General features: G+C 31.7%; 1 protein-coding gene across 1 annotated transcript in view; it reads left to right on the plus strand.

Annotated features, from left to right (window-relative positions):
* The window catches only part of LOC127739434 (rab3 GTPase-activating protein non-catalytic subunit-like), a 71037-nt gene extending 45016 nt beyond the window's left edge, over nt 1-26021 (plus strand). Inside the window, exons 22-34 of the mRNA XM_052251197.1 lie at nt 4119-4279; nt 5177-5369; nt 7074-7220; nt 8616-8722; nt 12262-12328; nt 12651-12721; nt 13366-13401; nt 14156-14230; nt 16103-16315; nt 18009-18098; nt 19426-19650; nt 23767-23925; nt 25469-26021. Of these exons, the coding sequence (XP_052107157.1) occupies nt 4119-4279; nt 5177-5369; nt 7074-7220; nt 8616-8722; nt 12262-12328; nt 12651-12721; nt 13366-13401; nt 14156-14230; nt 16103-16315; nt 18009-18098; nt 19426-19650; nt 23767-23925; nt 25469-25615 (1691 nt within the window). The 3' untranslated portion in view covers nt 25616-26021. The remainder of the gene's footprint in view (nt 1-4118; nt 4280-5176; nt 5370-7073; nt 7221-8615; nt 8723-12261; nt 12329-12650; nt 12722-13365; nt 13402-14155; nt 14231-16102; nt 16316-18008; nt 18099-19425; nt 19651-23766; nt 23926-25468) is intronic.
* The last annotated feature ends 336 nt before the right edge of the window (nt 26022-26357 follow it).

Raw genomic sequence — 26357 nt, forward strand, 5'->3', positions numbered from 1 at the left:
CCTCCCTGCTTTTCCCATCATATTTGGAATTATCAATCGATTTGGAAAGATCAGTTATTGAGTCTAATGAGAAGTTAAGGTTCTGAGCTTGATCATTATTCTCTTCGGACATTTGTGAGTTCTCTTGGGAAAATTCAATGGAACTGTTAAAAATTTCTTCTATAAATTCAACTGGTGTGGATGATCTTGGTTGGGATGAAATGATTTATTTTTCAAGGGATTCACAGGTTGCCACAAAAGTGTCAATCCAAGTATAAACATTGCGACCTTGAACATTAATTGTACCAGTACTTACATATAATGTCACTGTTACTGAGTTACTTACAGTTTTGTATATATTTCCATACTGAAAATGACTTTTTATAGAGTTAAGATCACTATCCAAGATTCTCTGTACATCTTGTAACATATGTTGTGCGACATGAATAGTTACACTATTCTTCTTTGGTGATATTTGTAAAAAGTCTGGCACATTTTCAGCTGATAAATCCAATGAAATACTTTCATTTTCTGAATTTTCTTCACTTGATTCATTATTTGCTTTAAATAGTATAGTTGCATTGAAAGAATTAAACAATGATTTCACAGCAGTAAAACTGTTTAGTATAGACATGATTACACATAATCCATTTATCAGGAGCACTCAGAAACACATCCTCTCTCTTCAGAGTCTTATCAGATAGTTAGGGTCATAAAATAAGAGAATTAATGAGCCCATAAGTTTATTTGTATTGATTTTAAAGGTTTTATTGTAGTAAAAATGAAATTTGATTTGAAATATAACAATTGTAATTTACTGTAAATTAAGGTAGCTGGGGTGTCTAAATGTTCGAAGATAGAATTTTCTTAAACTTCTGTTAAAGACTTCTGGGTAAATGTGCTTTCAAATAGCAATATGAAAACTGGGAGTCACTGACCTTTTTTTTTCGTTAAAATACATATTTGTATATTGAAATTAACCAAATCTCAGTTATTTTATATAGATTATGTAGGGGAAACTTAATTTTTCCTTATTGAGGAAACATTAAAGGATAGAATTTGTTACAATTCAATAAGAGAATTGCTTTTCATAAATACTTCTGAAGTATCAAATAAAAATAAGGGGTCATAGGCCTTATTTTCATGAAAAATCCCTAAAACACTAATTGTCCTATCAAATTCAATGTAATTATCTGCCCTTGATTTAAAAAAGTTTTTTTCTGAAAATCTAAAATACACTCAACAGCACTTAATGTTTTGATAGTTTAATCTTGAAATTTCAAGTTTTAGATGTTTCTATTGTATATTTGTGATACCTGGTAAAATATTCTTAAACCAAAAAAGGGTATTTTTGCAACATGCCCAGAAGGGATGCTCAAAAACAGACACCTGTACTATCTTAACTAGCTACTTTTTATACGACCGCAAAAAAATTTTGTGGTCGTATATTGGTATGACGTTGGCGTCGTCGTCGTCTTCGTCGTTGTCCGGCGTCGTCGTTGTCGTCCGGCGTCGTCGTCCGAATACATATTGGTTTTCGCACTCTAACTTTAGTTTAAGTGAATGGATCTTTTTGAAATTTGACCATAAGGTTAAATACCACAAAAGGAAGGTTGGGATTGATTTTGGGGGTTATGGTACCAACAGTTAAGGAATTAGGGGCCAAAAAGGGGCCAAAAATGAGCATTTTCTAGTTTCCAGACAATAACTGTGGAACGGTGTATGGATCTCTCTGAAATTATACTACAAGTTTCCATACCACAAAGGGATGGTTAGGATTTGCTTTGGGGGGTTATGGCTCAAACCGTTTAGGAATTAGGGGCAAAAAATGGGGAAAAACAAGGTTGTCCTGGTTAATGGACAAATACTTTAGTACAAAACATAATTTAAAGCAGTGTAAGGGAGATAAATCAAATACATCATTGAAATTATCTCCCTTACACTGCTTTTAAATTATGTATAAAGTAATGGTTAATGAACAATAAAGATAATCTAAAACAGTGTAAGGGAGGTAATCCAAATACAACGTTTTGGTTACTTCCCTTACTCTGCTTTTAAATTATGTTTAAAGAAATGCATATTTATAAAGGAAGACCAGTAAAAATATCTGCAAATGTTTTCATCTTTTTTTTTACAAAAAAATCCATATGAAAGATTTGACACTATATTTTTATTAATTCTATTATAAAATAGATTAAGTTAGCACTATGGTAAATTTAAATGGGTAATTATGGTTGCCAACTCCATTGGAAATTTGAATTGAGATTATGACCATATCTTGAGGGAAAGAATTTTTTTGGGGGAAAAAGGGGGGGGGGGGATAAAAAGAAATTGTGGGGGGCCAATTTTTTCTCATTTCAGATTTCAGAAATTAAAAAGAATTATTCTTCAAATATTATTTTTTTTTCAAATTTCAAATATTGAAAAATTTCAAGAAGTAATCTTTAATTGCACAGTATGGCGCATTAGATTTGTAAAATCTTTGATCACATTTATTTATTTGTTATGCCGAATCTAACAGTGTATTTAGATTTTTAATTTTGGGTCCAGTTTTCAAATTGGTCTACATTAATGTCCAAAGGGTCCAAAATTAAACTTTGTTTGATTTTAGCAAAAATTGAATATATGAGGTTCTTTGATATGCTGAATCTAAACATGTATTTAGATTTTTGATTTTTGGCCCAGTTTTCAAGTTGGTCCAAATTGGGGTCCAAAATTAAACTTTGTTTGGTTTCAACAAAAATTGAATATATGGGGTTCTTTGATATGCTGAATCTAACCATGTATTTAGATTTTTTATTTGTGGACCCCGTTATCTAATTGGTTCATATTGAGGTCAAAAGGGTCTAAAATTAAACTTTGTTTGATTTCATCTAAAATTGAATTATTGTGGTTCTTTGATATTCCAAATCTAACCGTGTATTTAGGTTTTTAATTTTGGGTCCTGTTTTTTAAATTGGTCTACATTGAGGTCCAAAGGGTCCAAAATTAAACTTAGTTTGATTTTAACAAAAATTGAATTCTTGGGGTTCTTTGATTTGCTGAATCTAAACATGTGTTTAGATTTTTGATTATGGGCCCAGTTTTCAAGTTGGTCCAAGATAGGGTCCAGTATTTAAACTTTGTTTGATTTCAACAAAAATTGAATATATGGGGTTCTTTGATATGCTGAATCTAAACATGTATTTAGATTTTTGATTATGGGCCCAGTTTTCAAGTTGGTCCAAATTGGAGTCCAAAATTAAACTTTGTTTGATTTCAACAAAAATTGAATATATGATGTTCTTTGATATGCTGAATCTAACCATGAATTTAGAATTTTTATTTGTGGGCCCCGCTATCAAATTGGTTAATATTGAGGTCAAAAGGGTCCAAAATTAAACTTTGTTTGATTTCATCAAAAATTGAATTATTGTGGTTCTTTGATATTCCAAATCTAACCGTGTATTTAGATTTTTAATTTTAAGTCCCGTTTTTTAAATTGGTCTACATTAAGGTCCAAAGGGTCCAAAATTAAACTTAGTTTGATTTTAGCAAAAATTGAATTCTTGGGGTTCTTTGATATGCTGAATCTAAACATGTGTTTAGATTTTTGATTATGGGCCCAGTTTTCAAGTTTGTCCAAGTTGGGGTCCAAAATTAAACTTTGTTTGATTTCAACAAAAATTGAATATATGGGGTTCTTTGATATGCTGAATCTAACCATGTATTTTGATTTTGGACATTGGACCATAATAGGTAAATTAAAAAAATTCAAGTTCTTAGACCACATTCTTTCTGTGTCAGAAACCTATGCTGTGTCAAATATTTAATAACAATCCAAATTCAGAGCTGTATCAAGCTTGAATGTTGTGTCCATACTTGCCCCAACTGTTCAGGGTTCGACCTCTGCGGTCGTATCAAGCTGCGCCCCAGCGAAGCATTTTATTAAAACCTAAGATGCAAAAGAGACAATAATTATGATAGATAATAATGAAATAAAATTACATATTGATGTATATATAAATCAATTTGAAGAAAAGGAGATGTGATGTGTACTTCAATAGGACAGCAATCCAACAGCACAGTTGTCTGTTATAAAAGCAATGCTTAAAAAGACAAATTGATGCTTTAATCTTTTACTTGTCTTTTTTTAACAGACAAAGCTGAAGTGCTAGTTGAATGTGATAGTATCTCTCCTTGGTGGCAGAAAATAAGAGATACTTGTGGTCATAGTAACAATGCAGTAGCAGCATATTTACTTAGCCTTGCCTGCAGATCCGTAGCTAAACAAATGGAATATAATCGAGTCAAAGCAAAGGTAAGATAACTATCTATAGGAATATACGTATGTTTGAATATTAAACTGTTCAAATTTGCTAAATTCTGTGGGTAAACTATGGTGTATGAAATTGATAAACAATCTGATTGAAGAACGTACTCTATCCATGGTTATTTTACAAGGAGACAAAGTAAATCAGGACATGGTCGGATGTAAGTAAGGTGTGAACTCAAGATCTGTATTTTAATCAGGTTGGGTTAGACACTGATGTCAGTTTGACTGGGGCCCTGCAGCTTCCTTCACCAATAAAAACTGGCCACCATGATATAGCTTAGAGTGCTGAAAGTGGCATAAAACACTAACAATCAATCAATCCAATAGTAATTAAAACTTATCAGAATCATCTTTAGGATGTTTCATTTCAAAAGTGTATCTTTCTGATGAACAGACATTGATGTGTTTTGGTTTTTGTGTTGTGGGTTGCTGTCTTATTGACATATATCCTACACCTACCTTCATATTGATGATGACATTATATGTTGATTGATTGGTTACTTATGTGAATTTGAGTAAGAAATGAAGTAATTTTGTTTTCACAATATAAATATATATATTTATACAAGTCTAAATTGAAAACATATATATTTATATATACAAGTCTAAATTGAAAACAACGTTCAAACCTATGATTGCGTTGGATAAAAACCGCAATTTTTATACGTGTGCATGCAAAACAAATTTCTTGGTAGAGGGGTCCAAACACAGCACAAACAACATTTTCCAAAAGACCAAAAAAGTGAAAAAGTATATTTTAACAAAACGCATTTGACTAGCAGGTCGAACAACTGATGTTCTTAAACCCTGCTGACTATATATAGAAGAATAAGGATCAGTTTAACTCCCCTTTTTTGATAATTGTGTCTGTAATATTGACAGGATCCTGATGCAGATACAGCATCAAATGATGATCCAAGTCAATGTAACTCAGTCGACTTACAGAGATGGGACCAGCTAGTCAAACAGTTAGAAGATGTGCTCTCTTTGTGTAATCTGTTAGGTCTACAAAGAGCAGACGATATGTCACAGCCTATTCCTGTGTCTGTTTCAAAGTTAATGGAAGGTGGAAGAGGTACTCTAAAACATATATTTATTCATGGGAGATAATTTTCATTAATTTCATAGTTTATCAAAACCATTATGTTAACACACATAGAAGGGATCATCTTCCATATATTTTTCTAAGCAATAAAGTGTAAAATTGTTTGTTTTTAAAATTTTTGTTTTTATAGACTTCTATTAATTTACATTATGGCTAGGAAAAAAACACTTTTCTATCTATATTGTAAACATTCTTTTGTGATAATGCAGTAAATGTATTTGTGTGAGGCAGAATCAATGTGTTCATTGTATGAAAAAAGTGGAGGGTTGGCATGACCCTGTCAACCTAATCTAGTATTTATCATCAATATAACTGCTCTCTAGTGGTTGGTAATTAGGTCAATCCTGCAGTGGGTCAAACGAAAGACTTTTGAAATTGGTATTTACTACTACTCCACCAAGCATACAGCTTTTAGGAGTAAGAATAAAGACTGGTCAGCTGAGAGAAAATCAGAATAATGTGTCTGAATAGGGCGACATGTATTTGTTTAGACTGTTACTTTGTATACTATTACCTTCTTAATTGACTCATTGTGTCAGTCAAGTACAAAGCATAATGTCTATTTCACAATAACATGTTCTTATCCTGAATATTTATGTAATATTTGCTGATGGATATTAAGCAATCCATCAATGAATTTGTTATGATTGTAGTGGCAAAAGTCTTTCCTTCAAATAATTACAAAATTATTGAGGAAAAAGCCATTGTTTTAGGTTTTAAATAGATTTTTGTCTCGCCTTGACGGAGTAAAAAAGCAAGACATAGGTATGGTGTTTCCAGGGTTAGCCGGCGCCGTCAACAATGTATTAGTTTGTGATTAGGTCTTGTTCATGGTGAACCACTAGTGGTAGGTCAATGATATTTGGTATGCAGTTGTATTAGCGTTGACACACCTCATTTCCATGGAGATTATTTTTCCCTGTCCCCTCAGTCATGGTCTATTGACTTTGAAACTTTTGCTTAGTTTACATGTATTAGTTTGTGATTAGGTCAGTTTATGGGGAACTACTAGTGGTAGGTCAATGATATTTGGTATGCACTTGTATAAGCATTAGCATATCTCATTTCCATGGAGATTATTTGGCCCCACACCCCCCTCAGTCATGGTCTATTGACTGAAACTTTTGTTAAGTTTACATGTATTAGTTTGTTATTAGATCAGTTAAATATGAACCACTAATTTTAAGTCAATGATATTTGGTATGCTAATGTATTTGCATTTGCAAGTCTCATTTCCATTGAGATTATATAGCCCCACCCCCTTATCATGGTTCATTGATTTTAAAACTTTTACATAGTTTACAAGTTAATGTTTGTCTTTAGGTTTGTTTAAAGGGAACAATTTCTGATAAGTCAATGGTATTTGATATGCAGTTGTATTAGCATTGGCACATCTCATTTCTATGGAGATTGTTTAGCCATGCCCCTTCAGTCATGGTTCATTGACTTTGAATATTTGCATAACTTAATATGTTAAAGAATATCTATTTAAATTTCAACATTTGCATTATCAAAATAACAAAGAGGCGAGACATATCTCTGTGTTAACAGTTTATTAATGAAATCATGTCTTTAGAAGTTTTTTATCATCTGAATTTAGTATAAAGTTAAATTGGTCTGCCAGATAAAAAATACATTGTTCTTTGGTGCATAATGATTGTATGATGTTTACAGGTTCACTATCAGAGCTGGTTGCCAAGTACATTGCCAAGACAGGTCTGCAGCCATGTGATATAGTCAAGTTTGGTTTGTCTGATAATGTAGAGGTTGACCCTGGTAAAGAGGTCACAGAGACTGTCACAACACTGGATAAAATACAGGGTGAATACTAGACTTATTTGATTAATAATAATGGGATGCATGTATGAAAAATTCGTAAGGGTTCCGCGGAACCCAGTGTCTCGCCTACTTTTCTGTTAATCGCAGGCTCAACAAAAATGAGGAAGTAAATCAATAAAAATATTCCCCTTGATACTATCTTCTGATTGTAAGAAGCTTCTGTCCAAGTTTGGTAAAAATCCAGGAGAGTTTATGAATCTAATAAATGTTTAAAAACTTTAACTGCAGACTGAATGTAATGTTAATTGGAAGAAAACAAATTTCCTTCTTGATACTAGCATTTGATCATAAACAAGCTTCTGTCCAAGTTTGGTTCAAATCCAAAATAGTATAAGAAAGTTATTAAAATTTTAAAAACTTTAACCACAGAGTGAATATGTTGTTTCCTGGCAGAAAATCTAAGTCCATTTAAAAGTAAAATACGGAAAAAATGGATTTATTTTTTTACAAAATTTCCTTCTAGATACTAGCTTTTGATCATAAGCAAGCTTCTGTCCAAGTTTGGTACAAATCCAAAATAGTATAAGAAAGTTATTAAAATTTTAAAAACTTTAACCACAGAGTAAATATGTTGTTTCCTGGCAGAAAATGTAAGTCCATTTAAAAGTAAAATAAGGAAAAAATGGATTTATTTTTTTACAAAATTTACTTCTAGATACTATCTTATGATCATAAACAAGCTTCTGTCCAAGTTTGGTACAAATCCAGGATAGTTTAAGAAAGTTATTAAAATTTTAAAAACTTTAACCACAGAGTGAATGTAATATTTCCCGGCAGAAAAATTAAGTCCATTTATAAGTAAAATACGGAAAAAATGGAATTTTATTTTTACAAAATTTACTTCTGGATACTATCTTATGATCATAAACAAGCTTCTGTCCAAGTTTGGTAGAAATCCAGGATAGTTTAAGAAAGTTATTAAAATTTCAAAAACTTTAACCACAGAGTGAATATTTGTGGACGCCGCCGACGACAACGACGACGACGACGACACCGACGGAATGTAGGATCGCTATGTCTCGCTTTTTCGACTAAAGTCGAAGGCTCGACAAAAATGAGTTAAAATGAATGCATAGATTACATATATACATTAATCCATTTACTCAGACTACCAATAAATAAGAAGAATCTTAAATGTCTTGAAAATAAATAATCACTAGTGTTAAATCTATGTACAAAGATTGTTATTAAAAATAACAAGTGAAACATAAAATTTTATAAACCTGCTCTCATTATGAAACTTGATTCAGATAGTGTAATGGAAAAGATACTAAATATGTTTACCGATATCCATTAAGAAACATCTCTAAAACATTCATTAGAATTTTAATAAAGCTGCCAGTTGAAATATTTTTTTTAAACTATTGTTTCTTTCAGGATGTTTAGAGATTTTACAGCAGAGATTTATCCACAGTTTAGACAATGATGTTCTGTATGCCAATACATCATGGGAAAATGCTGTGTATTGGTACAATGATCCAGAGGTAATATTACTGATTGATTTATACAAAATGTTTTACAGGTTCCAATAAACCCTAAAACATACATTGACTTACATAAAAAAAAGAAGATGGGGTATGATTGCCAATGAGAAAACTCTCCACCAGAGACCAAATGACATAGAAGTAAGCAACTATAGGTCACTGTAGAAGTAAGCAACTATAGGTCACTGTAGAAGTAAGCAACTATAGGTCACTGTAGAAGTAAGCAACTATAGGTCACTGTAGAAGTAAGCAACTATAGGTCACTGTAGAAGTAAGCAACTATAGGTCACTGTACTGCCTTCAACAATGAGCAAAAATCATACCGCAGAAGAAGCTATAAAAGGCCCTGAAATGACAAATGTAAAACAATTCAAATGATAAAAACTAACAACCTGATTTATGTACAAAACAGTAAATGGAAAAACAAATATGATATACAGTAACCACTGAATTACAGGCTCCTAACTTAGGACAGACAGAATTCTGGTTCTATATATAGCATGTATTGCACAGTTTATCTTTATAACCTTTCTTACAGTTTTCAAAGTATACTAGAGCTTGTTCTCACATTGGCTATTTCACTAAAAGAGATATAAGAAGATGTGGTATGAGTGCTAATGAGACAACTTTCCATCCAAGTCACAATTTGTAAAAGTAAACCATTATAGGTCAAAATACTGCCTTCAACACGGAGCCTTGGCTCACACCGAACAGCAAGCTATAAAGGGCCCCAAAATGACTAGTGTAAAACCATTCAAACAGGAAAACCAATGGTCTAATCTATAAAAAAAACGAGAAACAAAGCACTTATGAACCACCTCAACAATCGACAACCACTGAACATCAAGTTCCTGACTTAGGACAGGTGCAAACAAATGCAGCGGGTTTAAACATTTTAATAGGTGCCAACCTTCACCCTAACCTGAAAGAATAGTGTAACATTACAACATAGAAAGACACACTATAAAATATCAATTGAAATGGCTTAACTCAATCAAAAGACATAACAAAAACTAGTGAACATACACTGAATGAATAAATTTGATCTATGACACAGTGTAAATACAAAATTAATAAAAAAAAGGGGTGAGATGTGAAACAATATCAGAAAGACAACCATAACCTTGGACAAAATGCCGCCAAATAAAATAATGTACACAGGTAAATAAAAATAATTTTGTTGAAAGGTATACATGGAGTACGGAAATATATTTTACAAAATAAATAATTTTGTTGTTCATAGAACGAGAACAGATCTGAAAATTTATCGTCATACCAAACACTTATCAAAGGTGGTATATATTAAAAATAGTGAGACGAGATATAACACTAAATAAGTAAACATTAAATAACAAAAATGCATTACAAATTGTATCAACAGTCAAATTAACACGAACATACGATTTGAGAGTACTCACAGTTACTGAAAGCTAGTTAAAAGCCAAAAAAACAATTAATACACTAAACACAAAATTTACTACAGCAAGATTGTGAAGGAGAACGACTGAAAATATTATTTTCACAATAAAATATCACAAGTTTTTCTGTCACCATCATAAATTGTTTGATTGTTACAGAGTCATAGTTACTCTTATCTGTTTACATGTCTTTTTGTCGAGCCTGTGACATTTAACTCTGTAATAAATCCTACATGTCTTTTTTTTGTATCTTTATGAGTGAGAAGGGGACATAGTTTGTAATCTTCTTTTAACAAATCTGCATCACAGTTGTGTCTCCTTTTCAGAATAAAATGAAGAGGTATGATAAGAGCCATTATATGGCTCCTGAAATTGCTAAAATAGTAAATTCCTTATACCATTTCAGAAGTATTTTAATTTTATTGTCCCCCGCTTAACGTGTTGCGGGGGACATGGAAATACCGGGGGTCAGTCCGTCTGGTCTTGATAGCGCTCTCACAGGTACAATTCTTGCCAGATTTTTATTAAACTTATACCATAGGTTAATATCAGCAATATCTCGGACAAGTTTTATAATGGTGGTTGATTGACTTTTTTAAAATGAGAGTTATGCCCCTTGGAAATATTAAATTTATGGAAAATGGCATCGTTAGTGCTCAAATGGGTACAATTCTTGCCAGATTTTTATAAAACTTATACTATAGGTTAATATCAGCAATATCTCGGACAAGTTCTATAATGGTGGCCGATCGACTGTTTTAAAAATAGTTATGCCCCTTGGAAATATTGAATTTATGGAAAATGGCCTCGTTAGCGCTCTCATATACATTTTTTTATAAAACTTATAGTATACTATAAGTAATGCCCTTGAAGGTGTCTTTGAAATATTTAGTATACAATAAAAAACACTTTTTTGTCTGCACACGCTTTTTATTTATAAATTGTTTTAAAGAACAACAAAAAAAAGTGTTTTTTTTAGTTATTGCCCCTGGATAGATTAAATATCTGCAACGCAGGGGACATTGGAACTATGTTCTTTTATTAATACAGTAATACAATTGAAATACTTTAGTGCAGAAATGTCAGTTGTGATATCACTATTATTTCATAAATATGTTGATATTGAAATATTTGTTAAAAAATTCTCATTTCAAACATAATTTTTGGCAAAATTGAAAATGAGCAAATGCCTACCCAAAATATATTTTACCCACTTAGATATCTTTGTATAACGCTGCTGTCGCATCTTTTAGCGAAATATCCTTTTGGTAAGGTCTTGTCTCTTATCTTAAAACTAATGAGAAGACCTCCAAATTACAGTATCACATGTTTGTGGTGTCAAATATTTTTAACCTTGTCTTATTATTATGACCTAGACTTACCTCTGATGTAATAATGTATGATTTGTTTGACCTGAACCTATTATGTTTCTTCAAGCTGGCTTGTAGAATAATGAAAAAATATTGTTTTCATCATGAAATCCACAAAATTAAACCTTAACATCGATATTCCATTGTTAGATTTTCTTTATATTGATATTGTAAAATATGAGATATTTGATACAGTATGATACTTTTTGTCCTCATTCACTGCACTCACTTGCTAAAGATGCTTCTTGTCCACATTCACTGCACTCACTTGCTAAAGATGCTTCTTGTCCTCATTCACTGCACTCACTTGCTAAAGATGCTTTTTGTCCTCATTCACTGCACTCACTTGCTAAAGATGCTTCTTGTCCTCATTCACTGCACTCACTTGCTAAAGATGCTTCTTGTCCACATTCACTGCACTCACTTGCTAAAGATGCTTCTTGTCCTCATTCACTGCACTCACTTGCTAAAGATGCTTCTTGTCCTCATTCACTGCACTCACTTGCTAAAGATGCTTCTTGTCCTCATTCACTGCACTCACTTGCTAAAGATGCTTCTTCGTATGACTTGCAGCTGTTAATTTAGAATTTCAGTATGCAGAAAACCTGTTAATCAGTACTTACCTTTATTATTCAATGAAAATATCATTGGACAGTAGTATTTTGTTTTTGTTAAAGCATTTTATTATAAAATGATATGCTTTACATGGAAATTTGGATATTGAACACCAGTTGTATATTTCTTTTTGTAGTTGGTGCAGAATTTGAAGCTTTCTTCCGAGTATCTAAAGCTAGTACAGAACGCTGTTCTCCAGCATGGTAAGAATGGTTTAACTAAATTACACCTGACTGTGATAAAGTGTTGAGAATGTGTCTTAGTTGGTAAAAGTTTTGCTTATTCCAGCTTCTAATTGATTATATACTCAATGTAATATAAACATCTGTTCAGCCTCTAGATGGTACTGATATTCATTGTAATGTAAATACTTGACTTGCAGTGACTTTATCTAAGAAGGAAAAAAGAATATTTACTGTTGTTAAATGTAGGAAACAAAGACTTTACCTGTACTGACAATTTGTTAAATATAAATCCCATGTTTTTCTTTTTGCTTTAGTCTTAAAAATAAATTGTTAATTTCAGGAGTAGGAGCTATGATGTGGAGTATGTTCATTTCAAAAAGATTCCAGTCAGCAGCATTATTAATGGAAAAGGTAAGATTCCTGCTCCTGTTTACAATTCATATTACATGGAGACCCTGAATTAATGGAAAAGGTAAGATTCCTGCTCCTGTTTACAATTCATATTACATGGGGACCCTGAATAAATTGAAAAGGTAAGATTCCTGCTCCTGTTTACAATTCATATTACATGGGGACCCTAAATAAATTGAAAAGGTAAGATTCCTGCTCCTGTTTACCATTCATATAACATTGAGACCCTGAATTAATGGTAAGGTAAGATTCCTACTCCTGTTTACAATTCATATTACATGGGGATATTGGATTTGATAATTGGTATATAGTTTTATCATGACAAGTTACAGATCAAGTTTGAATTTCTGTTCTGATGATTTTGTGCAGAGCTATGGTCCTTCAAAGAAACACACACATTTGGTATTTTATAAATCAGTCTGAATAATGCAATAAATCACTTATTTTTCTTTATTCCAATAAAAGTCTAACCCATTAATTGCCAATCTGTCTCAAAATTTGCAGGTTTAAGCAAAGAACTAGACCTATTGAGAACTAGTATTATACAATCCAAGATGGTGGTATACAGTTAATCTACCTTAATAAACAAATGTCTTTGATTTTAGAAAGAACAGATGAAAATCAAATGTTATAATATTTTGTAGGTTGGAAAAATACCAAAGGATAGGTTAACAAGAAAGGTTAGTGCATTTTGTCTGACTACAAACTTTTGAGTGCCATTTGCTCTTTAGAACATAATGTTTCCAACACTTTCCATACCCTTTTGATGATAACTTTTTATAATTTTTTTCTCATTTGAAAGCTTTTCAAACATGGCTATAATCATCCTTATGATGCAATGTCAAATTATCAACTTGACAGATGTTATAAGTAAAAAATAGTTAAACAACAGGCTAGGTACATACTAGTTTTTATGGCTTTCCATTTAGTTTCCAAAATATTAGCTGATTTTTACCATATAATTAGGTAACAGATACAAAATGTTTACTTTTTTTTTGCACTGTCTACAATAGCAGAGGAGGCATTATGTTTTTCAGTCTGTCTGTCTGACCGTCATCCCGTATCTGCTTAAGTTTTGGTTTTAGGTAGCTAACCATCACTTCAACTTGTGGTCACATCAACTTGAAACTTAGTGTACATAATGGAAAAGAATGGATATGATGTATCAATTCATGACACTAAATCACTGCATACACATGAAAAAAAGAAAAAAAACAAAAGCAAAGGAACAAAACTTTTATTGTTGTTCTTCATCTCAAATTCACATGCTCATTATGATGTGAACTTTAAAAAACATATGCCAAATTAGGGTTTTGAACATGGATATATGATTGTACAAGCAGGTCATTTTGTCATATGGACACATATCATATACCCCTGCTCTAGATTCCAGAAGTATGGACTTTTATTTTTCTTGTTGGAATTGAATTTCAGGAGATTGGAATAAGTGAAGGTAAAATGGTTGACTTTATGGAAGCTGTGACAGAATTCCTGGACATTTTGATGGAGGTAACTCATTTGTAGCTTTATTATCACAGTGATTTGATTTGCAATGTTTCAGTTTTCTTGCAGTGAATAAACACACCTTAAGTTATATTGCTTTTAGTATGGCCATATAGATTACAGCTTTACTCAATTTATGTCTTGTAAACATTGTATCAGTGGCAATATGATATTAACTGTTACTGTGGATTCATTTATTTTTGTAGGTACCAATTTTCTAGATTGAGGAAAAATACTTCTTTTCATTTAAATTCATGGTTTAATTATACCTTTGAATTGCGTGATTGTGATTCATTTTCCTCCAATATGATGTTAAAGAACTATGAACTTAATTATGATGATGTTTATATTTTGATAGAGTATATGTCAAATACTATCCATCTGTTCTTATTTCTTAGAAGTAGATTTTCTTTGACTGATTTGTAAAATGGCTAACATAAATTGACAGTTGCCTGAAAAGTTGTTGTCAAGTTATGGGACTTAAAAGCATTAAAAGGGGAAGTAAATTTTCCTGTTTTGGTGATATCTCCATGATGGTATAAGAATTTAAAACAATATTACAGCCTAATTAATCAAACTCCCTTTTGATTTTGATGATTTTTTTTTTATTTGTTGTTCTTGAGTAAAGGCACTTTAAAATTATGACATTTGTATCATAGGCCTCCTGCATATAGTTTATATTGAATCTCTTAATTAAGCAATAGTGCTATAATACAGAGAAGAAATTGGAGATACTTTTATCTCGATGTTGTTTGTTATTGAGTTGCTGTCTCATTTACATATTATATGCGATGTCAATATACTGTTGACATATATGAGATATGTAAAACACTGTTAGAGTATTTTGTAAAAAAAAATTATCAAACCTTAAAAACATTTTTCTCTTTCCTTCAGACAAAGGTAATATGTAGTAACTGTATGATGTAGTGTTATCTCCCCTCTTTTGGAATCTTGAAAGTGAATGGTAAATTAAAACAAGACAAATGAAAATAGAAATCTTTCAGTATTTATTAGAATTATTTCAAACCAATCTTACTGACTGTTTATATATAATCTTTTTTATAATGGTATTGCTGTATTATGTTTTCATACTATTTCATAATTCTGACTAATATGCATGCTTATTCCCTGATGGAAAGCATGTTCCAATAAAATATTTTCTGCAATAGGCAATGTTTTAGTTGGACTCAATATTGTGACATAATATTTTTAAGAGGTTAGCAGTTATTATTTCGAACTGATGTATTTTAAAAACCTTTCCCAAGACGTCAGGGTCATAATCATTGGATGATAAAAAAAAATAAAATATTGTATACTCTAGTTTTTTCCTACAATATTGGGTTGCATATTCAATCCTTTTCTTTTTTTTTTGTCATATTGTCTTGACAAACAAATATTATGTTTTATTTATGCCTTTATAAATTATTTTATTTATTCACCTGTCAGGCATCGGTTACCTGTAAATATATAACACTGCAGATGTGCAGATTTAAACAACATTGATACCATATAATTATTTATGTAACCAGAACAGCACTTTCATTTATTGTTTAGAATCCCTTCAAGTTCTCTTATTATACAACCTTGGATGAGTTGTTTATTTTTTAAATCAAAATTTATATTTGGCTGTCCAAGGATCTTTCAGTTCTCACAAAAGAACCTTGTATCATTTTTGTGAATGGCTGTATAGTGTGCTTGTACCCCAGTTGTTTATTTGTTTTTATTTTGATTCCATGTAATAGGGATGTATTTGTAAATTCAATGGAAATTTAAAAAAAAAAATCACAAATTAATTGAAAAGTACATAAATTAATGTTTTAATCAATAACAAATATTAATTCTAAAAAGTAATTTCAAATTTCATCACCTTTGTTGTAGGCAAACTGTGAGGCCAATGAAGTTCCTGTGTTTAACATTGAACCACTTTGGCAGGACATAAGGGGTCCTACATCTCTTGTAGAGCTAGCAGTTGAACAGAAGACAACAAATTATGGTCTGATACATCACCATTATCATCTCTCTGTGATAATGTTAGCAGTTTTGACCTTCAATATCAAATCTGTCAAAGTGATTTCTCTTTTTGACACTAAGGTAATTAAGACATGCCTTATTTCAAAAATGTACATCTTCAGATAAATAATTTCCTCAAGTGTATATTTTATTGGATCCCAACAAAGTGATTGGTTTGACAGCATAATGTGACTCATTTATTCTTATCATTTATTCTTCATTACCTAAAGAAGGGGATAAAACAAGACAGTATATGTTTCCATAACGAAACTTTTAAAGCTACAACAAAAGTGCCAGCTGCACAGAAATATTCAAACCAGTACCCATAAAGTATTTAGTTAAAATGTTTTTTTTTGTGATTTTGACAGTATTCCGTTATGTCATTTTGAAGATTGAACAATATTGTAATTTCACAGGGTTGACCAAATGCTAAAATTATTATGAAGGACTTTTAACACTTCATAAAAATGTAATAGGGTCACCCTTAAAAAACTACTCAATGAAAATGTAATAGGGTCACCCTTAAAGAACTACACAATTAACATGTAATAGGGTCACCCTTAAAGAATTACACAATGAACATGGAATAGGGTCACCCTTAAAGAACTACACAATGAACATGGAATAGGGTCACCCTTAAAGAACTACACAATGAACATGGAATAGGGTCACCCTTAAAGAACTACACAATGAACATGGAATAGGCCAGGGTCACCTTAAAAGAACTACACAATGAACATGGAATAGGGTCACCTTTAAAGAACTACACAATGAACATGGAATAGGGTCACCCTTAAAAAACTACACAATGAACATGGAATAGGGTCACCTTTAAAGAACTACACAATGAACATGGAATAGGGTCACCTTTAAAGAACTACACAATGAACATGGAATAGGGTCACCTTTAAAGAACTACACAATGAACATGGAATAAGGTCACCTTTAAAGAACTACATAATGAACATGGAATAGGGTCACCCTTAAAGAACTACACAATGAACATGTAATAGGTTCACCCTTAAAGAACAACACAATGAACATGTAATAGGGTCACCCTTAAAGAACTACACAATGAACATGTAATAGGGTCACCCTTAAAGAACTACACAATGAACATGTAATAGGGTCACCTTTAAAGAACTACAAAATGAGAATTTAATAGGGTCACCCTTAAAGAACTACACAATGAACATGTAATTGGATTTGAGTAACTTATAGAACTATATGCTTTAAGAAAGATACACAAATTCTAAGCTGACTGTAAATTTTTGTTTTATATATATATATATATATATATATACTTCCTTTTCAGTAATTCTGCAATGTAGAGCTATTGTGAGAAGTGAATTAAAACTTTGTTATTAGTTAAGCCATCATACCTATTGTAACAAAACTTATTAAAAAAAGGCTTTATATTTATAATGAGACACTAAAAAATTCATTTCATATTCACAGACATTAGAAAAAAGAAAAGATAAACATTTGTACTGCCCAAATATGCTACAATATTACTATAAACAGAGAGGATATCAATTAGAAATAGTGATTTTTTTCAGTCCTGTTTAAATTCTTAATTAGGAAAGGTTGCAAAATGTTAAGATTGATCTGGCACCTGAATACAACAAGAAGGTATATGTATTTGGTTTCCAAATTAGGATCAATGTACACATAAATGGTTGCTTAAACTAAGTTTTCCTTTTGTATTTTCAGAAAAAGATAAAAATCATTAAAAAAAAGAGATTTTTTAAATAGAATTTTGTGTTGATTTCAGGGTAGAAATAGTTTCTTCAAGGCATTTGATCAGCATCCATTACTGCCTTCTCAGAATGTTGACCCTACAATAACTAATAACAGAAAACAGGTAAATATAACAGTAGAATATTGAGTGAATGTGTACATGTCCCATGAAATAATAGGAAAAAGAGAACAACTTATTTAAGGGAACACTGCTGTGTTGATGTTTTCATCTTTACAGTTGCAGGAAGTACTTCAACAGTGCATATAAAACCTCTCATCTTTGACGGAAAACCAGATGGTTTGTAGGAATAGTTAACTGATTAACTGATGCAAATATCTTTAAAGGAATTTATGAGAACGTCATAAAAATATATTCAAAGTGTCATATGTGAATGTCATAAAATTATCTTCAAAGTAACATATGTGAATGTCATAAAAATATATTATAAGGAAAGTCTTCAAAGTAATGTATGTGAATGTCATAAAAATATCTTTTAAGGAATGTCTTCAAAGTAATATATTGGAATGTCATAAAAATATCTTTAAAGGAATGTTTTCAAAGTAATGTATCAGAATGTCATAAAAATATCTTTAAAGGAATGGCTTCAAGTAATGTATGTGAATGTCATAAAAATATCTTTAAAGGAACGTCTTCAAGTAATGTATGTGAATTTCATAAAAATACCTTTAAAGGAACGTCTTCAAAGTAATGTATGTGGATGTCATAAAAATATTGCATGTAAATGGGTATTCTTAACAACTATAAACAAACATTTATAGATTGCGACCACGTGCAGTTGGATTTTTTGAGGTCTGTTTGATTTCATGTTATAGGTTAAAAAAATAAGGTAATCATCGTTCTTACCTGTATAACTCATCAGATGGATACAAATAGAAATACATCTAACAAAAACACAGAGTGGATGTGGACCGGTACTTGTACATCCCAACAACAAAAAGACACTAAGTACAGATCTGAGAGTACTTGCAGTTACTGACAGCTAGTTCAAAGCCAATAACAACTAAAAAAAAAATTCATGCATCTAAGACTAAATTATCAATCAGTACACATCCAACATCCAATGGATTTAGTGTAAAGACGTCAAACAGTCAAGAGAAAAACATGAACTTGTGCAATGCCAAGATACAGGTATCGACACATTGTAGAGCTATGAATGTTTCAGAGAAAATCAATCAGTATTTGATATCTGTCTTTTAATTAATACCAGTGGCATTTAAATCCTATCTTAATGATCAATGTTAAAAATGAAACAACCATGCCACAATATATGCTACCCTTTTTTCTGTATAATGTAGTCCATCCATATTTGTTTGAATATATGTCAAAGTGTAACTCATATTTATAATATTAATCTGTAATAACTATTAAGTATTCAAAGTATACAGGAAAAATGACTAGAAATTAAAAAGAATGTTTACATCTATTGTAGTTTTTGTCCAAAATAATTACATGTACTGTGCATTCTGGTGAAAGAGAGGATATAGAAAAATCACCACAATTCCCAGGATCAGATTCAGTTCGGTTTAAACCAGTCCGTAAATGGTGTAAACTGGTTCTTGAACTTGCTAAGGACTTTGGTCTAGATTTGGACTTTTTTAAAAGACATCATGTGGTTGAATTGTATTCCTGTGGACATGATAAATTGGCAGAGGAGGTAAATTGTTTTTAATTGTTTTTCAACTTTAGATCATATTTTTTATTTAGTTGATGAATTATTTTAGTATCCATGTTATCAAATGTTTGAACATTATGGTTTGTGAGATTACAATTCTTTTTGTAGCTGGGACCAAGCTTTCAATTTAGGCAGTGTCTGTGTGACCCCGCATGCAGGGACGAGTAGCCAAATTGGCATTCGTCGTTTACACGTACCCGCATCCGGTTTCATAATAAAATGTCATCGGATCAGGAATGAAGCGTGAAATATACACAGAAGTTATCAGTAATCTGGGGATTTCGTGAATTCAGTGAAGAGAATGACACCCAATATTTTCTAATTTGTGTTTGTTAGTTAAAAATACATAATAAACATTGCAAATCATATGCACACTAAAGGAATACAAGAGTGCACACACTAAAATGTCTTGCCTGCTTTACTGACCATTGATTTTATCTTGAAAGTCTTAAAGATAAAAGTTTAACTAAAAGCATTACAGAAACTTAACATTTTTTAAGATCTATGCCAATGAGGATATGGTCAGAAAAATCCTGTCAGACAGACATAAACACCTTGCAATATTTGTATACACCAAATATAATTGACCTATTGTTTATGCCAATTGAAAAACAGACCAAAAACACAAAAACTTAACATTGACCAATAAACCATGAAAATGAGGTCAAGGTCAGACTATACCTGCCAGACAGACATGTGCACCTTACAATTATTCCATACACCAAATATAGCTGACCTTTTGATATTAGTATTTGAAAAACAGACCAAAACACAAAAACTTACCATTGACCATTGAACCATAAAAATGAGGTCAAGGTCAGATGATACCTGCCAGACAGACATGTACATCTTACAATCATTCCATACACCAAATATAATTGACCTATTGCTTATAGTACTTGAAAAACAGACAAAAAACCAAAAACTTAACATTGACCAATAAACCATGAAAATGAGGTCAAGGTCAGACTATACCTGCCAGACAGACATGTGCACCTTACAATTATTCCATACACCAACTATAGCTGACCTTTTGATATTAGTATTTGAAAAACAGACCAAAACACAAAAACTTAACATTGACCATTGAACCATAAAAATGAGGTCAAGGACAGATGATACCTGCCAGACAGACATGTACATCTTACAATCATTCCATACACCAAATATAGTTGACCTATTGCTTATAGTACTTGAAAAACAGACAAAAAACCAAAAACTTAACATTGATCAGTGAACCATGAAAATGAGGTCAAGGTCAGATGACACCTGCCAGTTGGACATGTACACCTTACAATCATTCCATACACTAAATATAGTTGACTTCTTGCTTATACATGTAGTACTTGAAAAACAAACCAAAACACAAAAACGTAACATTAACCAATGAACCATGAAAATGAGCTCAAGGTCAGATGAAACCTGCCAGACTGACATGTACCTATTACAATCATTCCATACACCAAATATAGCTGACCTACTGCTTATAGCATTTGAGAAATGGACCTAATCATGTAACTTTAACCTTGATCACTGATCCATGAAATGTGGTGGAGGTTAGGTGAACTCTGTCTGACAGACATGTAGGTGTTGCAAGGAACCCTTAGTTATCCTATTACTCATTATAAGTGAGAAATTCACATGACAAAAAAACTCAAATTTGTTTATGCCCCCGCCGTAGCGGAGGGGGCATTAAGTTTTACCCTTGTCCGTCTGTACGTCAGTACGTCCCAAAGTTGGTTTCCGTTCTCTAACTTTAGTTTGCCTCAACCAAATGTTATGAAACTTATACACAATGCTTATTACCACAAAATACAGATCAAGTTTGAATTTTGGTGGTGTCACTTTAACCGTTCTAGAGTTATGCCCCTTTATAAATGGAAAAATTGCTGAATTTTTCGTTTCCGTTCTCTAACTTAAGTTAGCCTCAATCAAATGTAACGAAACTTATAGACAATGCTTATTGCCACCAAAAAAAAGTTTGAATTTTGGGAGTGTCACTTTTACTGTTCTAGAGTTATGCCCCTTTACAAATGGGAAAATTGCTGAATTTTTCATTTGTGTTCTCTAACTTAAGTTTGCCTCAACCAAATTTTATGAAACTTATACACAATACTTATTACCACAAAACTCAGATCAAGTACAAATTTGAGTAGCGTCACTTTTACCGTTCTTCAGTTATGTCCCTTTATAACTTTATATGATATGCAAGCGGGGGCATCATCTGTGTCCCATGGACACATTCCCCATTTATTTCAAAAACAGTCGCTGGACCATGAAAATGAGGTCAAGGACATTGGACATATGAGTGAAGGAAACTTTGTAACATAAGGTATCTGCATACAAGATATGAAGCATCCAGGTCTTTACCTTCTGAAATATAAAGCTTTATACAAATAGTTTACGCTGCGCTGCCACTGCCGCCGCCTCCTAGTAATACCTATGTCTCGCATACTGCGACTTTCGTTGCAGGTGAGACAAAAACTGTACAGTCCCTGTAAAAAGAAAACATGAAAAAATTAGAAATTAAATGTAAGTGCACATTAAAAGAATTAAATTATACAGAATTTGAAAAAAACTTAGTGAAACTCAAGTGTGTAAATAATTTTATAGTAAAATACAAAACAGAAACCAAAATTTTAAAATATCTAAAACTAAAAATAAAGCTTGAGTGTATACATAAATTAAAGAAGCAAGTAATAAGATCAAATTCCATTATGTATAAACATAGATGCAGATGATAATTATACATGTTTAACCAATTTTAAAAGATTCATGTAACTAATTAAGATTTTGAGCAATTTTAACATATCCAATAGGATTGTTTTGGCACATATTTCAACCCTGCAGATTTCAAATGTTGCCAGTCTAAAAAGCAATCACAGGCCAAAGAGCCCTGGTTGTGCAGGTTTTTTTTTACATTTGATACATATCCTTTCACACAATTCTTTTCTTTCATTGATCAGAATATTAAGTTGTTGAAAAAATGAGTCTAGTAAATTTTAAATCGTCTCTAATTTTTCTGTTTCCAGGTGACTGTAGGGTCTTCTTTTCTCTTAAGCCACAATTAATACAGAGATTCTTTTATACAATTGTATGTAGTTATTTGATTGGTAATTTTGAACAAAATGTTCCAATTCATTATTACTTTTTAAAAAATGTCTTTCCCACATATATATCACACTCTTCGATTTTAAGACTATTTATTCACTGAGAAAAACCGTTCACTTACTATATAAATACTTATAAAACTTCTGAGTAGTAATCATTTTATTCACTAATTGCAATAATTTCCGCGTACATTTCACGTTTCATTCCCAATCAGATGACATTTCATTATAAAACCGGAAGTGGGTACGCATAGTTTAAGAATGCCAATTTGGCTAATCGTCATCGCATGGGGGGTTGCGCATACACTGGACCAATCAATCAACTTACTGTTACCTTAGGGTAAATGCTATCTTTGAATTCAGTATATCACATGAGAAAAGTTTTATCTATAAAATGTGACACAAAGTTTAAGCTTGATATAGAATACAGAAGTGAATTTAGGGAGGGGAAGCAGGGCCTGGTTTATATACTGGTTACATACTTTTAGTGAGGTAAAAGTTATGTGTAAAAAGACAGACAGAAATTATCATCAACATCCTAGGTAATAGCAAATGTTTTTGGCCAAACAGTGCTATATTCCCTAGTAATCTTGCAGTGACTATGACTATTAGATGAAGAACAGCATTAAAAACACTTCTTTTGCATTGGTTTTGTGGTTAGGGATTAAGTGTACTGAGTTAAAACACCATATCCCTTAATTCTTATTCTTCATTGTATTTTCAATATTGTGGTATAACAGCTTTATCTTTCTTATCTGTACTAATTACTGTAAATTCTGAAATTATTGCGATGTTTTTATTATTGCGAAAAATGCGACAGGGTTATAATCGCAATAATTTAAACTCGCATTTTGAAATTTTTTATATGAATTAAACAGGATTTTTCTCAATATCGCAAAAATTTAAATCGCATTTTAGTCTAAAATGACAAAATCGCAATAATAAATGCACGCAATAATTTCTGAATTTACAGTATGTATATTCATAGGTACTAGGGACTGTAAATGATCGAGAATCCATGGGAGCCGAGTTACTTCCTGTAGCAGGTTGTAGAGTTGCTTATCAGGTTCTATTCAAGGACAAAGCATGGGGAGCAGGACTTCTGACTAATGTCTCTCCAACACTGTCATCATGGTTAAGAGAACTGGTAAGAATTTACGTAGAATTGTAAAGTTAAAAATATTAACAGCCATTATGGGAGAAAGGCTTTTAATAATGAATTTAAGTGATATATTTTTTAGCTCCTTACTTGTAAAATATTTTAAGCTCCCAATATAAAGATAGAAAATGGAAACTGGGAATGTGTCAAAGGGACAACAACCCCATCAAAGAGCAGAAAACAGCCTAAGGCCATCAATGGGTCTGCAATGCAGCGAGAAAAACCTGCACCCAGAGACGGCCTTCACCTGGCCCTTAAACAATAATGTATGCTAGTTCAGCAAAATGGACGCCACACTTAACTCTAAAATATACAGTTGAACCAAAACTGAATAAACACAGAAGACTAATTACAGAGTGTAGAGGTTCTTGCTAAAGATTTGGGCATTTCTATAAATATGAAAGTATTTGAAAAAAATTCGTAAGGGTTCCGCGGAACCCAGTGTCTCGCCTACTTTTTCTGTTAATCGCAGGCTCAACAAATATTCCTCTTGATACTATCTTTTGATTGTAAGAAGCTTCTGTCCAAGTTTGGTAAAAATCCAGGATAGTTTATGAATCTAATAAATGTTTAAAAACTTTGACTGCAGACTGAATGTTATGTTAACTGGAAGAAAACAAAATTTCCTTCTAGATACTAGCATTTGATCATAAACAAGCTTCTGTCCAAGTTTGGTACAAATCCAAAATAGTATAAGAAAGTTATTAAAATTTTAAAAACTTTAACCACAGAGTGAATGTGTTGTTTCCTGGCAGAAAATCTAAGTCCATTTAAAAGTAAAAAATGGAAAAAATGGATTTATTTTTTTTACAAAATTTCCTTCTAGATACCAGCTTTTGATCATAAACAAGCTTCTGTCCAAGTTTGGTACAAATCCAAAATAGTATAAGAAAGTTATTAAAATTTTAAAAACTTTAACCACAGAGTGAATGTGTTGTTTCCTGGCAGAAAATCTTAGTCCATTTAAAAGTAAAATAAGGACAAAATGGATTTATTTTTTTACAAAATTTACTTCTGGATACTATCTTATGATCATAAACAAGCTTCTGTCCAAGTTTGGTACAAACCCAGGATAGTTTAAGAAAGTTATTAAAATTTTAAAAACTTTAACCACAGAGTGAATGTAATATTTCCCGGCAGAAAAACTAAGTCCATTTATAAGTAAAATACGGAAAAAATGGAATTTTATTTTTACAAAATTTACTTCTGGATACTATCTTATGATCATAAACAAGCTTCTGTCCAAGTTTGGTAGAAATCCAGGATAGTTTAAGAAAGTTATTAAAATTTCAAAAACTTTAACCACAGAGTGAATATTTGTGGATGCCGCCGACGACGACGACGGAATGTAGGATCGCTATGTCTCGCTTTTTCGACTAAAGTCGAAGGCTCGACAAAAATGACATGCATCTTACAAGTTATTTTATAATATGGTTTGGTTATTAAAAACAAAAATATTATTCTACAAAGTTGGCCAAATACATAGAGATGATGCTGTGATTAGTCTTATCTTTTTTGTTTTTGTTTACAGAAAACAGACCATTTGGTACAACCAGAAGCAGATGTTCAGGACATAGCTAATCTGTTACAACACGTAGCTAACTGTCTGCCTGAAGGTTTTAATGACTATGAACTGGCTATATCACTAGTAGATCTTGTCCAGTCCATGAAAGGATAATGGGACCTCTATCCCATTAATGATAAACTTATTGTTAGAGATGTTTTTGAGACATAAGAGGCTTTAAATAATATATGGTTTTCTATAAAATGTTGTTAATTTTGGTAAACAGTTAGTGTGTCAATTAATCACGCTTTTCAGTGGTTGAAGGCTTTCTTTATTGCTTAATAAGCATTATGGTAGTAAAACAGAAAATGATTGTTTTTAAAACAAAATTGTTAAAGTCCATCAGGGTGTTTACATCTCTTTAGGTAAATTTGATAAAAAAAAAAGTAATGGCAGTCCAGTTACAAAGGTTAACTTGTTTTTGTTTAAATTTTCAAGTTGTTATATTAAACTTACTCAGTTATTTATTTATATTTGGTCATTGTGCAATCAGTTTTGTCAATAAATATTTTTAAAACCATCTTATGATATTACTTTTTACCCCCTTTTTACTTTTTTGCCTGTGAGTGCATTTCCCAGTCTGATCTATTAGAAGTTAAGATCTTCAATCAGATAGTATTACCAAACTGTACCTAAGAAGGAATTTCCATTGTGTTTTATGCCAGTATTGTATTATTTCAATGATGTCTTATTAAAATGGTTTTAAACATATTTTGAAGTCAGTTGGGTATAATGACCTTTGTTTTATTGTTTGTCAAGAAGTCAATATTCAGATCTTAGTTTCACCGAATTCCAATTATGGAGGTCCTGAAATATTTCTGGAGCAACTTTGATACAATAATTTTGACTACTGTAA

Source organism: Mytilus californianus, unplaced genomic scaffold (genome assembly GCF_021869535.1).
Source record: "Mytilus californianus isolate M0D057914Y unplaced genomic scaffold, xbMytCali1.0.p SCAF_4, whole genome shotgun sequence".
Classification (NCBI taxonomy): Eukaryota; Metazoa; Mollusca; class Bivalvia; order Mytilida; family Mytilidae; genus Mytilus; species Mytilus californianus.